At 44.7% G+C, this 17505-nt stretch overlaps 1 protein-coding gene across 1 annotated transcript in view; it reads right to left on the bottom strand.

Annotated features, from left to right (window-relative positions):
* Window positions 1-17505, bottom strand: part of LOC138762888 (atrial natriuretic peptide receptor 1-like) — an 81725-nt gene that overhangs the window by 46376 nt on the left and 17844 nt on the right. Inside the window, exons 2-4 of the mRNA XM_069936406.1 lie at window positions 13085-13272; window positions 9105-9218; window positions 8575-8710 (exon numbers count right to left, since the gene is read on the bottom strand). Of these exons, the coding sequence (XP_069792507.1) occupies window positions 8575-8710; window positions 9105-9218; window positions 13085-13272 (438 nt within the window). The remainder of the gene's footprint in view (window positions 1-8574; window positions 8711-9104; window positions 9219-13084; window positions 13273-17505) is intronic.

Here is a 17505-nt window from a genome sequence, read left to right as displayed (position 1 = left end):
GCATCATGTTCACACATCCAAAGATAAGCTGGCTTGTATCTTTTCTAATATTAACCCTCCTTGTGATAGATGCAAATCTGATATTGCAACATTGACATGTATGTTTTGACCATCCTGGAAAGAAATTTTTAATATCCTTTCAACTATACTCCAGGTAGAGCTACGACACAATCCAATAACTGTTCTTTTCAGGGTTATTGATCCAGACCCAGGAACCTGTTCAACGGGTTATGGCCTTCTCTACATTGTTGGTTGGAAGAGCCAGCTTATTCAAATGAAAAGTCTCTGGACGTTCAACACGATTCAATGGTTTTCTCATATTATGCCTTAAGTTTAGAAAACATTAAATCATTGGACATTGGTATTTGATTCATCAGTGAAATTTGAAGATACATGGTGACCATTTATGTCTTATTTTCATTTGGTGTAAATGTTTCCAACGTGATTAGATGTATTCACTCTTCCAGATGAGATATCGTCTGATCTTACATTTTTATTTATGGTAGAAACAAAACAAAAAGACGACAAAAGCTGCTCGGCTGTTTTCTGATTGTGGATTTTTATTACAGTAGGTTAGGTGGGGGGTTTTGTACAATACTTTTGATTTTTTTTTCATTTACACCCAGTGCAGTGGAGGGGGTCGCGTTTATACTGTTTAAAGTTTTATATTGGGGGTGTGGTGTGATGGTGTTGGGAGAAGACGTGGGAAAACACCTCCCCCTGGTAGAAATACTCAAAACCCATTTAAAAGTTTTTAAAGGAATTTTTAAATAATTATTCTGTTGAAGTACTTTACTGAAGTTATGAGGAAGATTAAGGCTCAAATGGTTAAAAATAAATGGTTTCTAAACAGCCCGGAATTGTCAAAGAAACTCGGCCTACCGGGCATATGGAGCCTCCAACGTCGATTTTGACACAGCCCCGACCGCAGCGATCATCAATGGGTAGGGTCTGCACCATGCTGGCGCCAACCTCGTGTTCCGTTGTGCGTGATGGCGCCGGCGATTGGCATCAATCCCCTCCGGAACAGGAAGACCAATCACGCATGCTTGCTACATTTGAATCGGTCCAGGCTGTGGGGAGACCTGACGTCCCACAGTCTAACAACTCTGGGCTGGTGGGGGGGGAGGGTTCATACCCATAGTCGGACTGTTCCAACCCCCATTTCCATGGAGGAAGAGGAGGGCGTCGTTGGAACAGAAGAGGAAGAGGAACAACTTGTGGAGGAGGAAGAAGACCCGACTGAGGGTAGGCCTGTGCTTAGGCAGACTTTTAAGTTTAACCCTTCACACTCTAATGTTGCCTTGTCTGATTTATCTCAGCAAATGGAGAACTTGGCCATGCAGGCAAGCCAAGGATTTTCAGTAGTTAAGGAGCAATTGACTGAAATGAAAGGTGAAATGTCTTCTATTAAAATGGATGTTACTAAGTGCCTGAGAGCAGTGGACAAGGTTCAGGATAAATTTAAGAAGATTGAAGATTCATTTCTTGACTGTAAAGATGATAAGGAGCAGTGAAAAGAAAAGATTGGGCAGATGGAGGATTTGTTCACTGGTTGGGAGATTCAGAAAAGTGATTTGTGGAGAAGATTAATGTTTTGGAGAATCAGAGTCGGAGAAATAATGTTAAAATTGTTGGACTTCAAGAAGATTTGAAGGCTCGGATCCAGTTTAAATATTTCAAAGGTGGATTCCTGAGGTTTTGGGAACAGCTTCTTTTCCGAGTGGCTCGGAACTGGACAGAGCTCATCGAGCAATAAGGAGGAAACCACTTCCGGGTCCAGCGCCATGATCCGTTCTGATTCAGTGTCTGCATTATCAGGATCGAGAATTGATTCTAAGACACGCAGTGCAGAACGCTAGACGTAACCAGGGTCCTTTGACTGTTAAGAATAGTAGAGTTTTCTTTTATGTTGATTTGAGCCAAGCTGTTATTAAACGTTGTAAAGAGTTTAATTTGGCTAAAGCTGTTTTGTGGAAGAAGGGTTATAAATGTGCTTTTCATTACCCTGCTGTGTTAAAATTTTTTTATGGCGATTATCAAGCTCAGTTTTTTTTGATAATGATGCAGAAGCTCTTTCCTTTGCTAATTCTCTGCCTGTTAATAGGCAGGGGCAAGATCGGTTTTGGTTCCAAAAGGGAAGAATGGGAAGCGAGAGATGGAGACTCAACAGTTAATTGACATTGGTATTAATGACGACCAAGTCGACTGTGATTTGGAAGCATACCTGAATTGATTATGTTTATTTTTGCTTGTTTGTTCTGTTTGGTGGGGGGGGGGGGGGAGGGTGGTGGTTCAACTGCCAATTCTTCCAAAGTTGTTGGCCACTTTGTGGCATTTGTCATTCCTGCATAATTGAGGGGGTAGTACTACTTATATTGTTGTGGGTTTTTTTTTGTTTGGTGGGTTTTTTCTATGGGGGGATTTTCTATCTTTTCTTTCTTTGTTTATGTTTGTACTGGAGCCATGTGGTGGGGTGCTTCATCACTCTGGGAGGTAAATATAGCTTATTATGGCTAACTTAAATTTTGCTACTTTTAATATTAATGGGATTAATAATCCAATTAAGAGAAAGAAGGTATTGCTTATATTAAAAAGTTGAAAGTTGATATTGCACTTTTGCAAGAGACTCATTTGACTGAAAAGCAACATCAAAAGAGATTGGCTTAGACAAGTTACAGCATCTTCTTTTAATTCCAAAGCAAGTGGTGTTGCTATTTTAATCCATAAGAAGTTATCTTTTACATTGGAATCAGTTTTCGAAGCTGTTGGCAGGCTGTTGATTGTTAATTGCAAAAGTATTTTCAGAATCTTGGACTTTAATGAATTTTTATGCTCCAAATATAGATGATGAATAATTCATGGTGGATTTCTTTTTTAATTTAAATTAAATGTATGATAAAATATTGATTGGAGGTGATTTTAATTGTTGCCTGGATCTGTTGTTGGATAAATCCCAAAAAACAGTAGTTAGAACAATTAATAAAAGTGGTGAAGGATATGAATTTGGTAGAGATTTGGAGGAAGTTGAACCCGACTGAGAAGGATTTTTCTTTTTATTCATCCAGACATAATTGTTACTCTTGAATGGATTTATTTTTAGTATCAGCGCAATTACAAGGAAGAATTTTTAAAGATTTGGATTTTGTCTGATCATTCTTTGTTGTTAATGACTTGTACTGGTTCTGAGATAGTGGAGAATGGGTATAGATGGAGATTTAATTCCATGTTATTGAAAAATTCTGACTTTATTATGTTTATGAGGGACATACAGTTAATTTTGAAAATAAATGTTTGTTCGGCTGACAGTAAATTTGTTTTGTGGGATGCATTGAAAGCTTATTTGAGGGGATGCATTGAAAGCTTATTAGTTATACAGCGAAAATTAAAAAACAACATTTGGCTGAGGTGAATCATTTAGAGAAAGAGATAGAGACTTTGGAGAAAGAATTACAGTAGGATGCTACAAAAACTAAAAAGGTTTGTTTAACTAATTTGAAATTGCGGTATAATTCATTACAAACATAAGTTTGAGACGTTGTTGCAGAGGACTAAACAATGTTATTATGAGTTGGGTATTCCTAAAAAAGATAGAGATCCTTTGAAAGTATCTTCATATAGACCAATTTCATTCTTAAATGTAGATTATAAAATAATATTAAAATATTAGCAAATAGATTGGCTAAATTTTTACCCAAGTTGATTCATATTGATCAAACAGGTTTTATAAAGAATAGATATGCTTCAGATAACATTTTGTGTGTGATTAGTTTGATTAATAGATTTTGACAATCTTCAGATCACCCGATGGTGATATCCTTAGATGCAGAAAAAGCATTTGATAGAATTGAATGGAATTTTTTGTTTAAAGTTTTGGAGAAATTTAAGTTTGGTCCTTTTTTTTATTGGTTGGATTAGGGCTCTATATAGTAAACCGGTAGCTAGAGTATTGACGAATGGTTTGATTTCGGAATCCTTTAAGTTAACTCGATCAACTCGTCAAGGTTGTCCTTTATCACCAGCTTTGTTTGCGTTAGTGATTGAACCTTTAGCACAGCTGATAAGACAAAATACACAGATACAAGGTATGAAAGTTTTAGATGAGGAATATAAAATTAATTTATTTGCTGATGACGTATTGGTGTATTTAACAAACCCAGCTCAGTCACTCTTGCACTTGAAGGAGTGTTTAATACAATATGGATGTCTTTCTGGATATAAAGTTAATTGGGAAAAAAGTGAAATATTACCGGTAAGTGAAGAAGATTATTCAGTTTATAATAATATTATTAATTTGAAGTGGACAGATCGAATTAAATATCTGGGTATAATTTTGAATGTTAATTATCAATCTTTATATAAATTAAATTATGCTCCGTTAATGAAAAAAATTAAAACTGATTTGATTAAATGGAAAAATATACCTATTAATTTAATGGGTAGGATAAATACAATTAAGATGAATATCTTTCTGCATATACAATATTTGTTTCAATCTATTCCGTATTTACTTGATAAATTTTTTTTTCAAGATTTGAATAAAATGGTTAGGGAGTTTTTATGGAGGGGTAAATTTTCGAGAGTAGCTTTGAATAAATTAACTTGGAAATATGAGTTGGGGGACTACGTTTACCACATTTTCAAAATTATTATGAAGCAGCCCAACTTAAATTTATTAGTTCATTGATAGATTTGGTACGCCCTCCTAGTTGGGCTAAAATTGAGATGGAAAGTATTTCTGAATTTGAAATACATCAGTTTTTGTTTAGATGGAATATAAATTTGTTACAACAATATAATGTGCCTATACTAAATCATTTAATGAAGTTATGGATAAAGAAAAATTAAATGACAGGCTCTAGGGGTAAATTATCGGCTTTGACTCTGTTGTATAATAATCAACTTATTTCTTTTTCAATACATAATCAAAGTTTACTGCATCGGAGATTTAAAGGTGTGAAAAATTTGGGAGATTGTTTTAAAGAGGGTGTTTTTATCTTTTAATCAGATGAGGGAAGATTTTGGTATTGATAAGAATTCTTTATTTCTTTATTATCAGATCTTTGGTAAAATGTATGTTTGGTAGAGATATGATTTTACCTAAAATGACTAAACTTGAGACTTTTCTTATGAAGGTACCAGAGAAGGGTTATATTTCATCTATGTATCAAATATTACAGGATGGTATGGATAAAAAGGGTTGGGATAGATCCAAAAGTAAATGGGAAGTGGATATTGGTTTTATTTTTTCTGTAGATGATTGGTTAGATATCTGTTATGATAGTGTAACTAGATTGATAAATGCACGTTATGCAATGATTAATTACACTTTTTTACATCAATTATATTTGCACCTGAAAAATTAAGAAAATATGGTTTTAATGAATCAGGTTTGTGTTTTAGATGTGGTGATACGATTGGAACTTTTTTTCATGCTGTTTGGTGATGTATACATATACAATCTTTTTGGAAGAAAATTCAATCTTTCTTAGAATACCTGTATAAAATTAAAATAGTTTTAGATCCAACAGTATTTTTATTGGGTAGTTTGCAACCTCTGAAAGGTTTGGGATTAGATAAGTTTCAGCTTGCTTTTGTATATTTAGCTTTATCTGTAGCGAAAAAATGTATTGTTAGTATGTGGAAAGATACAAATATGATTGATATTAATAGATGGCATAATGAGATGAAATATTGTTTAATAATGGAAATAATTACATATGTTTCACATGATAATTATAATTTTTTTTATTAATAAATGGCTGTTATAGAATATTTACATTTCAATTTATATTGATTAGATTTTAATATGTATATTTAATTTTTTCTTTAATATTCTTTCTTTTTTCTTTCTTTATGGCTCTCCTTAGGAGAGTTGGCTGAAGGGGGGGGGGGTTCTTTTCTTTTTTATTCTTTTTTTTCTATATATAAAAAAATCATGTTTATGTTTAATTGCTGCATATGTTATATATTATTTGTTTTTTGAACGAATAAATAAAGTTTAACAAAAAAATTATGAGTTGGGTGAAAGAGCCCATAAAGTGTTAGTGTGGCAATTAAAGACTGAACAGGCCTCTAGGAAAATAAATGCTATTGGACTTGATTTGTTGATTACTTATAAACCTCAGGAAATAAATGTTAAATTTCATTTATTTTATGAGAAATTGTATACTTCTGAAGTATCAGATAATGCTAAAATCAATATCTTTTTGTCAGAATTGGCTTTACCATCTTGAAGACTTAGAAGCTTCTTTTACTGTTGTGGAGGTGAAGGAAGCATTACAGTCAATGCCTGGTGGGAAATCTCCAGGAGAGAATGGTTTTACCTCTGAGTTTTATAAAGAATTTCAGGCTTTGTTAATTCCTTTATTGAAGGATGTTTTGAAACAAATGACGGAGACTGGTCCTTTCCCAGATTCTTTTTCCAGAGCGCTTATTATGGTTATTCCTAAGAAGGATAGGGATCCATTAAAAGTGGAATCTTTTAGGCATATTTCTTCACTAAATGTGGATTATAAGATTGTTGCCAAGGTTCTGGCTAATAGACTAGCTAAATAAAACCAGCTTTATTAAAAATCAGTATTCAGCAGATAATATTGTGAAGTTGATTTCTTTAATTAATATTTCTCCGGGCAATCCGGCCAACCTATGGTAATTGCTGTAGGTGCTGAGAAGGTCTTTGATAGACTAGAATGGAATTTTTTGTTTAAACTGTCAGAAAAGTTTAATTTGGGCCTCTTTTTATTGGCTGGGTTAAGGCTTTATATAAAAAACCATTGGCTAGGGTTGTGACAAATGGACAGGTATCTTTTTCCTTTGTATTATCCAGATCGACTAGACAGGGCTGTCCTTTGTCACCAGCTCTATTTGCATTGGTTATTGAACCTTTGGCTCAGTTGATTAGACAAGATGGTAAATCAGATACACAATCGTTTATCCGGAAACCTTGGGGGACAATTTTTCTGGATTTCAGAACAAAATCCAGCTGCCTCAGATTTAAGCCCACCCAAATTGTGCTGCCATATCCATCCCTTTCCAGTCATGCTGTTGCCTCTCTCTCTCCCCTCCCCGCCCACACAAATCGTGCTGCTGTCTCTCACCCCCCAGTCTTCCCAGGTCGCACTGGTGTCTCTCCCCCCCCGCCCACTGGAGTCACACTGCCGTCTCTCTCAACCCCCTGCCCAACCTAGTCGTGCTGCTGTATCTCTCTCTCTCCCTCACTGTACCAGCACCAGGTAAAAAATGCCAGTTTTTGGAGCTTTCCGGATTTTACATGTCCAGATAAAGGATTGTGTTCCTGTATTAAGGGTATTAAAGGTGAATGCAGATGAGTATGAAATAAATTTATTTGCAGATGATGTCCTGATATATTTAACGCAGCCTATGCAGTCATTGGGGAATCCGCATGCGAGACTGGAAGAATACGGTAAATTATCAGGTTATAATTGGGATAAGAGCGAGATAATGCCTTTGGCTAATGTGGATCATTAATCTTGCAAGCGTAAATTGAAGTGGTCTGATCAAATTAAGTACTTAGGAATTATAATAGATGATGATTATAATCATTTGTATGAAATGAATTATTTACCTTTGTCTAAGATTAAACATGATTCAAATTGGTGGAAAGATTTACCAATAACGGGTAAATTGTGTGAAAATGAGTATCTTTTCCCATATACAATACCTTTATTCCATGTAGAATCCCCCAAAAATTCTTTAAAGATTTGAATGCTTTGGTGAGGACTTTTTTTATGAAAAGATATGGACTTGGAAATATGCTTTGGGAAGAGTGCAACTTGCACATTTTCAACACAATTGTGAATCGGCACAATTGAAATTTATTAATAGAATGTTCGAAGTGGACGAACTTCTGGTTTCGGCTAAGATTTAATTATCTCAGATTAATGAGAAGTCAATGGATCATTTTATTTATAGATGGAATTCTCAGCTTTTACAGAGTTATAATTTACCAGTGTTGAAACATTTAATGGAATTATTCTCTCTCAGGGGATATGTGTACACTGACCGGGGTCGCTCCGTCCCTCACTCACAGAGGAATATCTGTACACTGACCAGTTTCTCTCTGTCCCTCTCTCACAGGGGGATATCTGTACACTGACCAGTGTCTCTCCATCCCTCTCTCTCAGGGGGATATCTGTACATTGACCAGTGTCTCTCCATCCCTCTCTCTCAGGGGGATATCTGTACACTGACAAGTGTCTCTCCATCCCTCTCTCTCAGGGGGATATCTGTAAACTGACCGGGGTCTCTCCGTCCCTCTCTCACAGGGGGATATCTATACACTGATTGGGGTCTCTCCATCCCTCTCTCATACGGGGATATCTGTACACTGACCAGTGTCTCTCCATCCCTCTCTCTCAGGGGGATATCTGTACACTGACCAGTGTCTCCGTCCTTCTCTCTCAGGTGATATCTGTACACTGACCGGTGTCTCTGTCCTTCTCTCTCAGGGGGATATCTGTACACTGACCGGGGTCTCTCCATCTCTCTCTCTGAGATTTCAGCATCTCTCAGCCCATATGTTGCCTGAATCCTGGCTCCAGCCAGTCTCACCTTGGAAGGTTCGATTCCACATCTGCTTGGTGATGGCCACGGTATCTCTGGTGGTGCCCCCGCCTGCCAGTGTCTCATTTAGAGCGTGTGCATACAGCATGATCCCATCGTGGAAGGAGCCTGCGATGTAGTTCATCTGTGAAGAGAGGGGAAATGTGGAGGCTCGCAGGGACGTTCCAACTCCAGCCGTGGGGGCGATTAGTTGTGGCTCATGGGATCTCTCAGGTGAGGGAAGTGCAGGGGTGACAATTGACACTCTATGGTATGTTGGTAGTAGACACCTGGGAAATCTCCCTCCCACAGAGCTGAGCTCCTTCAGTCCTCCCCCTCCCACAGCGGGGAGCTCCCTCATTGCTTCTCTTCCCTCATCATGACTGTAGTCCAGCCTCGATCCTGTGTGGACACTGAAACCCTCCCTCCCAACCGGGCGGCACTGGACCACGGTTTATCTGGGTGGCTCACCCCGGGAAGCCTGTGCGCGTGCGAGTGGTTCCGTGTCGGGATCTAGTCCCGGCGTCTCCATTACTCACCAGCGTATCCTCCACGGTGAAGTTGAAGTACCGGGCAGCGTAATGTTTCAGATCCTGCACGAATTGGCTGTACCCGGGATTCTCGGGCTCCCTGTAGGTGATGATCATCACAGCCTGCAGCCAAAGAGCGCAAGGGTGAAGCACGGGCGTTTGCAGGTGCCGTGGCCAAAGTGCTGGAGCGACTTGACCAGTCTCGCTGAGTCCACCGGAGGTAAGAATACAGTGTGTAACCAACATTTTGTGCCAGCGCCCTTCCTCGAGGTGCTCAACCACAAGATTCAGATGGATTAGGAGGAATGGGCAGAGAACTAGAATGTCGGAAAGTGTGAGGTCGCGGTAGAAAATAAATAAATGGGCAGACTGTTTTTCAAATGGGGGGAGAATTGAAACGACCCGGATAAAAGGGACCTGGGAGTCCCCGTGCGGGACGGCCTGAAGGTAAACTTGCAGGTTGAGTCGGTGGTGAAGAAGGCTGGCATTCATTTCAACGGGAATAGAATACAAGAACAGGGATGTGATGTTGAGGCTTCATAAGGCCCTGGTGAGACCGACCTTGGACCATTGTGGGCAGTTTTGGACTCCTTGTTGAAGAAAGGATGTGCTGACGTTGGAGAGGGTTCAGAGGAGGTTCACAAGGATGATTCCGGGAATGAAAGGGTTTTTGGCCTGTACTCATAATTTAGGAGAATGGGGGTGGGGGGGGGGGGGTGAGGTGGGGAATCTCATTGAAACATTTCGAATGTTGAAAGGCATGGACAGAGTAGGTGTAGAAAGGTTGATCCCCCATGGTGGGAGAGTCTGGGACAAGAGGGAACAACTTCAGGATTGAAGGGTTTCTACTCAGAATGGAGATGCGGAGGAATTTCTTCAGCCAGAAGTGAATCAGTGGAATTTGTTGCCACAGGCGGGTGTTGAGGCCGGGCCACTGGGGGTATTGAAGGCAGAGATTGATAGGTTTTAGATTAACCAGGGCATCAACGCTTATGGGAAGAGGCTCGGGCCATGGGGCTGAGTGGGGAAAAGATCAGCTCATGATTAAAGTGGTGCAGACTTGATGGGCTGAATGGCCTATTTCTGCTCCTATGTCTTCTATAAAACTGTTACCCTGACCCCTCACATACCCTAACACTGACCACGGTCATGGAATACCGACCTCACAAGAGCAAAACAGTCAAACAGTCAAAGCCAAAATCTTACAATCCAGGATGAGGCCATTTGGCCCATCACTTCCAAAGCTAACCCATCAGTCTCACTCCCCCAACCCCTCCCTCAGAAGATCTCAAAGCCCTTAGTTTCTTTCTCAGCAGCCGACTGAACCAGTACCCCCCCCCACCCCACCACCACTCTCCTCTGTCGGGCAGAACTTGCGCTCAATAACTTCTCCCTTGACTCGACCCACTTTCTCCAAGTCAGATGGGTATCCAAGGGTCCCAGCTGCGTTGGCTACAAGGAGGAATCCATGCTGCCAGCTCACACAGGCAAGGCCTCTCAACTCTTTCCCCGCCTCATCGGTGCGGCATCAAGCTCCCGTGATGAGCTCGTCAACTTCATCCACTTTGCTGCCAACTTTCACCCTGGCTTCATGTTCACTCGGTCCATATCTGGCGACCCTGTCCTCTTTCACCCCGGCCTCACATTCACTCGGTCCATCTCCGGCCACCCTGTCCCCTTTCACCCTGGCCTCACGTTCACTCGGTCCATCTCCAGCGACCCTGTACCCTTTAACCCCGGCCTCACGTTCACTCGGTCCATCTCCGGCGACCCTGTCCCCTTTCACCCCGGCCTCACGTTCACTTGGTCCATCTCCGGTGACCCTTTCCCCTTTCACCCTGGCCTCACATTCACTCGGTCCATCTCCGGCGACCCTCTCCCCTTTCACCCCGGCCTCATGTTCACTCAGTCCATCTCCGGCGACCCTCTCCCCTTCACCCTGGCCTCACTCGGTCCACCTCTGGCGACTCTCTCCCCTTTCACCCCGGCCTCACATTCACTCAGTCCATCTCCAGTGACCCTGTTCCCTTTCTCGATCTGTCTCGATCTCGGGTGGCAAACTTCCTGCAGACATTTTTTTACCAACCTATCAACTCCCACAACTACCTCGACTACAAACCCAGTATCCTGTAAGGATTCTATTCCCTTCTCTCAGTTCCTCTGTCTGCATCATATTTGCTCCCTAGATAGACAATAGGGGCAGGAGCAGGCCATTCGGCCCTTCGAGCCAGCCCACCATCCACTGCGAACATGGCCGATTATCACAATCGGTGCCCCGTTCCTGTCTTCTCCCTCAATTTCGTTATCTAACTCGTCTTGAAAGCCCCCAGAGAACAGACCTCCGCTGCCTTCAGGGGCAGGGCGTTTCACACACCCACAACTCTCTGGGTGAAGACATTCTTCCTCAACTCCATTCTAAATGGCCAATCCCTTATTCTTAAACTGTAGCCTCTGGTTCTAGATTCCCCCAACATTGGGAATAGGTTTCCTGCCTCTAGCGTGTCCAATCCCTTAATAATGTTTCAATCAGATTCCCTCTCCTCCTTCTAAATCCCAGTGGGTACAAGCCCAGTCCTTCCAATCTTTCAACATACGGCAGTCCTGCCCTCAATAGCAAGAACGTCCTTCCTAAAACTTGGAGGCCAAATCTGGACACAATACTCCAGGTGTGGACTCACCAGGGCCCTGTATAACTGCAGAAGGACCTCTCTGCTCCTACACACGTCTCCCCCTTGTCACAAAGGCCAGCATCCATTACCTTCCTTCACTGCCTGCTGTACTCACACGGTTACTGCCAGTGACTGATGAACAAGTATGCCGAGGTCTCGTCGCACTTCCCCTCTTCTTAATGTGACACCATTCTGACAGTAGTCTGCCTTCCCGTTCCTGCCACCAAAGTGGATCATGTTGATCCACATTAAACTGCATCTGCTCACTCACTCAATCTGTCCAAGTCCCCCTGCATTCTCACCACAGCCCCCTCACATTTCACACAGCCGCCCAGCTTCATCCCATCGCAAATTTGCTAAAGTTATTTTCAATCCATTCTTAGTAAATAGCTGCGGTCCCAGTGGTTCCCCACTAGAAGGGCATTCTGAAAGGGACCCGTTAATCGCCACTCTCTGTTTCCTGTCTGCCGACCAATTTCCTATCCACGTCAGTACCCTACCCCCAATACCACATGCTCAAATTTTGCCCACCAATCTCTTATGTGGGACCTTACCAAAGGCCTTCAGAAATGAGGAGGTTTTCCAGTCGAGAGCATCCGAGAGATGTCCCCATTCTTCAAAACAAATGTGGCTTCCACCATCAATTCAGCCCTGCATCCCCACGTCTCCTCCATTTCCCCTCATCTCCTCCATTTCCCCTCATCTCCTCCATTTCCACACGTCTCTTCCATCTCCCCTTGTCTCCTCCATTTCCCCTCATCTCCTCTGTTTCTCCTCATCTCCTCCATTTCTCCACATCTCCTCCGTTTCCCCACATCTCCTCCATTTCCCCTCATCTTCTCCATTTCCCCTTGTCTTCTCTGTTTTCCCCCCTCATCTCCTCCATTTCCCCAGATTTCCTCCATTTTCCCATGCATCTGTCCTGGCCCCCACTTTCCCGAGACAGGACAACAGGATTCCCCTTGCCCTCACCTACCACCCCACAAGCTTCCACCTCCAACATGTTACCCTCCTACATTTCCCTCACCCACAGTGTGACCCCCACACCAGACATGTCGTCCCTTCTATGCCACTCCCTCTGTAATATCCACTCATCCCTTCTCACTAATTGCTCCCCTACTACGCCCCTCATTTCATCCTAAACATCGACCATGTCTCTCCCACCACGGAGGCTGCCTGACCTCCTGAGTTTCACCTGCTGCCCGACATCTGACCAGAACCACCCACCGCTGATCCTCACTTCCCCACTCCCATTCCCCAACCCCGCTCCCTCCCACCACCGCAACCCTCTCAGTACTGGATGGCAGATGCGCGACTTACCCCGTAGGCCTCCTTGATCTCGGCATCGTCCTCATCCCCCCGTCTCCATGGCACCAGTGATGGCTTCTGGAGGCTCTCCCCAAACACGTCCACGTGGAAGAAGGCATAGTCCCCGCCCGTCATGCCTGCCCGTTTGGCGTGAAGGAGTAGCAGGCGGAACGTGTCGGGAGAGCAGCAAATGTAGACAACTGCCCGGGAGCAAGAGGAACAAAGGCACACGTCAGCCCATCAGCAGAACGAGGTGGGGGTGGTGGCCATTCTCCCCCTCCAATCTGTTCCACCATTCATCATGGCAGCTCTCCCACCTACCCCTCAATTCCCTTAATAACCAGACATCTGGAGGTCTCTGGAAGAACTCATTTTATTGAGCTTCCACAGAGCTCAGAGGGAGAGAAGATTTACCACTCTCTGCCATGCAACTTTCTTCCCATCTCACTACTGCATTGCCCACCCTATATGTCACAAGACATTGGAGCAGAAGTCAGCCCATTCGGCCCATTGAGTCTGACCTGCCATTCAAATCAGGAGCTGATACATCCTCCCACCCAGCCCCACTGCTTGGCTTTCTCCACGTAATCCTTGATGCCCTGACTAATCGGACTAAAGAATTTTTCCACATGTCTGTTTTAAATTGACTATCTTTTATCCTGAAGTTATGCCCTCTGGTCCTAGACTCTCCGACCATGGGAAACATCCTGCCCACATCTACTCTGTTCAGCTTTCAAAATGCCTCCATGAGGTCACCCTCCCACCCCCCTGCTCATCCCTCTGTACTCCAATGAGCACGGTCCAAGAGCTGACAAACATTCCCCACCTGCTAACCCTTGCATTCCTGGTATCGTTCTGGTAAATCTCTGAACCCTCTCCAATGCCAACACGACTTTTCTCAAAGACAGCACCCAAAACTGTACCCAGATTTGGTCTTACTGGGGCTTTATAGTTTCAACGGCTCTTACAACAACCTGTCTGTGGAAGGGGTGGTAGTGAGGGAGCTCCACATTGTGGGAGGGGCAGTACTGAGGGAGCTCCCCACTGTGGGAGGGGTGGTACTGAGGGAGCTGCACACTGTGGGTGGGGCAGTACTGAGGGAGCTCTGCACTGTGGGAGGTGCGGTACTGAGGGAGCTCCGCACTGTGGGAGGGGCAGTACTGAGGGAGCCCCACACTGTGGGAGGGGTGGTACTGAGGGAGCTCTGCACTGTGGGAGGTGCGGTACTGAGGGAGTTCCACACTGTGCGAGGTGCGGTACTGAGGGAGTTCCACACTGTGGAAGGGGCAGTACTGAGGGAGTTCCGCACTGTGGAAGGGGCAGTAGTGAGGGAGCTGCACACTGTGGGTGGGGCAGTACTGAGGGAGCCCCACACTGTGGGAGGGGCAGTACTGAGGGAGCCCCACACTGTGGGAGGGGTGGTACTGAGGGAGCTCTGCACTGTGGGAGGGGCAGTACTGAGGGAGCCCCACACTGTGGGAGGGGCAGTACTGAGGGAGCCCCACACTGTGGGAGGGGCAGTACTGAGGGAGTTCCGCACTGTGGGAGGGGCAGTACTGAGGGAGCTGCACACTGTGGGAGGGGTGGTACTGAGGGAGCTCTGCATTGTGGGTGGGGCAGTACTGAGGGAGCCCCACACTGTGGGAGGGGCAGTACTGACGGAGCCCCACACTGTGGGAGGGGCAGTACTGAGGGAGCCCCACACTGTTGGTGGGGGGGGGGATTATCGTTGTGCAGTATTCATCCTTCAGACAAATATGGAGCCAGGGCTCTAGTGACATCTCCAGTGGATATTAAAGATCCCGTTGCCCATATCTCACCAGATTTACTCGACATGGGGCCAACATTTTACCATCGACCAACATGACGCAGGTAACCCATGAGCTGGTTTCCTATTCAGTAGAAGTCCATTCTCGCCATTTAAACCCGTGCCACCCGAATACACCCAAATTAATTTTTGGGCCCTGTATATTTTGAAGGGTGGATGGAAACCAGAACATCCAGGGGAAACCAACATAGGCCCAGGGAGAACGTAGACGCTCCTTACAGACAGCACAGGGATTCGAACCCGGGTTACTGGCACTGTAACGGCTGCGCTGCTGTGGCCCCCAGGAGAAGGGGGCTCCCGTCAGGCTCCTGCTGAGAATGGCTGCTTCATAACAAAGATAAGTAACCAGTGTTTTGGAGCTGAATGAAAACAAAACGAAGGGCTCAGGACTGAAACGTTAGTTACTTATCTGCATTATAGAGCACTGCGGGACCTGCTTGGTTCTTCCAGAACATCTGGGCATTAAACTACACTCACAGCAGACCTTTTCATTTAGGAACATCCAGAGGCCGTGTTTCTGTGCAGGATTACAACAGGGTCGCTTAAAATGCTTAGATCAGTCTGTGCGCAGAGAGAGAGAGAGAGATGCAGGTGAAATCCTTTCTTCAGAATCTGAAGAATGATGCCTCACCCGCCAGGCATCGTTCATTAACTTCAGCGCGGCACTTAACACGATTATTCCCCAGAGGCTGGTGGAGACGCTGGCCTTGCTGGGACTCAACACCCCTCTCTGCAACTGGATCCTGGACTTCCTTACAGAAAGTCTGCCATGGTCGGTAGCAGAACATTGAGCACCGTTGCACTGAGCACTGGACCCCTTGGGGATGTGGGCCCAATGCTCCTGTTCACATGACCGACCCACAACTACATCGCCAGATCCCGCTCCAACAGGGTTGTCAAGTTTTCAGACGACACGACGGTCGTCGACCTCATCAGTAACAACGATGAGTCGCTCTACAGAGAGGAAGCGGAGAATCTCGTGATGTGGCGCGAGAGTAACAACCTGAGTCTCAACATGGACAGGTCGAAGGAGATGATCGTGGGCTTCAGGAGGACCAGGAACGACCACCCTCCACTACACATCGACACCTCTGTAGTGGAGAGAGTGGAGAGAACCAAGTTCCTTGGAGTTTACTGAACTAGTGACCTGTCACAACATCTCCTCACTTGTCAGGAAGGCACAACAACGACTGCACTTACTGAGAAGACTGAAACGGGCAAGATTACTGATCATCATCATGTCAACCTTCTCCAGGAGCTCTATCCAGAGCGTCCCGGCCGGCTGCATCACAATGTGGGACGGTCACTGCAGAGAAACGGATCGGAGGATTCAGTCCACAGGACCAAAAGAGCGGCAGGGAGTCTCCCCCCACCATCCAAAATTGACATGATTGACCTGGATCATTGTCTGAAGAGGGTGGGAAAATTCATCGAGGACCCCTTCCACCCTGCACACAGCATCTTTCAGATGCTCCCGTCAGGGAAGAGATCCAGGAGGATCAGAGCCAGCACCACCAGGCTGGGGAACAGCTTCTTCCCACAGGCAGTGAGAATCGTGAACGACCAGAGGAACTGCTCGCACTGACCCTCCGAGACCCTCATATTCATGAAACTATATTTATTTATTTGTAGAGATGAAACACTTGTCCTGCGTATGTATTGTTTGTCTGTAGGTGTGTTATGTCTTGTTGTGTGTCTGCATGATTTGCACTGAGGATCGGAGAACGATGTTTCGTTGGGTTGACCTCGTACAATCAGATGACAATAAACTGGACTTGACTTGAAGAGAGAGAAAGCAGGTGAACTCATTCTACAAAACATGAAAAGGTAACTGTTTCTCTATCTGAAGAGGCACCCTGACCTCACGGGTATCCTCAACACTCCCTGTTTTTATCCCCAAATACTGGCACCTGCAGTTTGGACATTGGCTGTGAGATTTTGCCCGGGTCCTTTAAATTTTTGAATTAGACACACAGTACGGTAACAGGCCTTTTTGGCCCGTGAGCCCCTGTTGCCCAATGACACTCAATTGCCCTACATTCCTCCCAGTACATTGGGAACAGTGGGATGAAATTGGAGCCCCTGGGGAGATCGTACCAACTCCTTCCAGGCAGCGTGGGGTTTGAACGCCAGCCACTGCCGCTGTAACAACGTTGCGCTAACCGCTGTGCCATCCGTGCTGGTGAAGCGGCACTGAGATTAATTTCTCAGTGCTTGCCATTCTGAAATTCTGGGCGTGGTTTTGGCGACTGTCACAAGGGCTCCGAGGCAGGTGCAATCTTGTTGGTTCTCTGCTCAGCCCTGGATCACCCGGGGCCACAGCAATGCGACATCAGGCTGCCCTTCAGCGATTACAGGTGGGCCTTCAATGTTATCGAGCCCTCACTGCCGGTCAAACCCCGGCCTCTGCACCTCCCTCTGCAACTGGATCCTTGACTTTATTGGAAGACCGAAGTCCGCATACATCAGAAGCAACGTCTCCTCCTCACTGACTATCAACACAGGCACACCTCACAGATGTGTGCTCAGCCCACTGCTCCACTCCCTCCCCATTCATGGCCAGGAATGATTCAAATGCCGTATACACATTTGGTGATGGCACCAA

Source organism: Narcine bancroftii, chromosome 5 (assembly GCF_036971445.1).
Source record: "Narcine bancroftii isolate sNarBan1 chromosome 5, sNarBan1.hap1, whole genome shotgun sequence".
Taxonomy (NCBI): Eukaryota; Metazoa; Chordata; class Chondrichthyes; order Torpediniformes; family Narcinidae; genus Narcine; species Narcine bancroftii.
The sequence above is the reverse complement of the archived record's forward strand: the minus strand, read 5'-3'. Positions and strand labels throughout refer to the sequence as shown.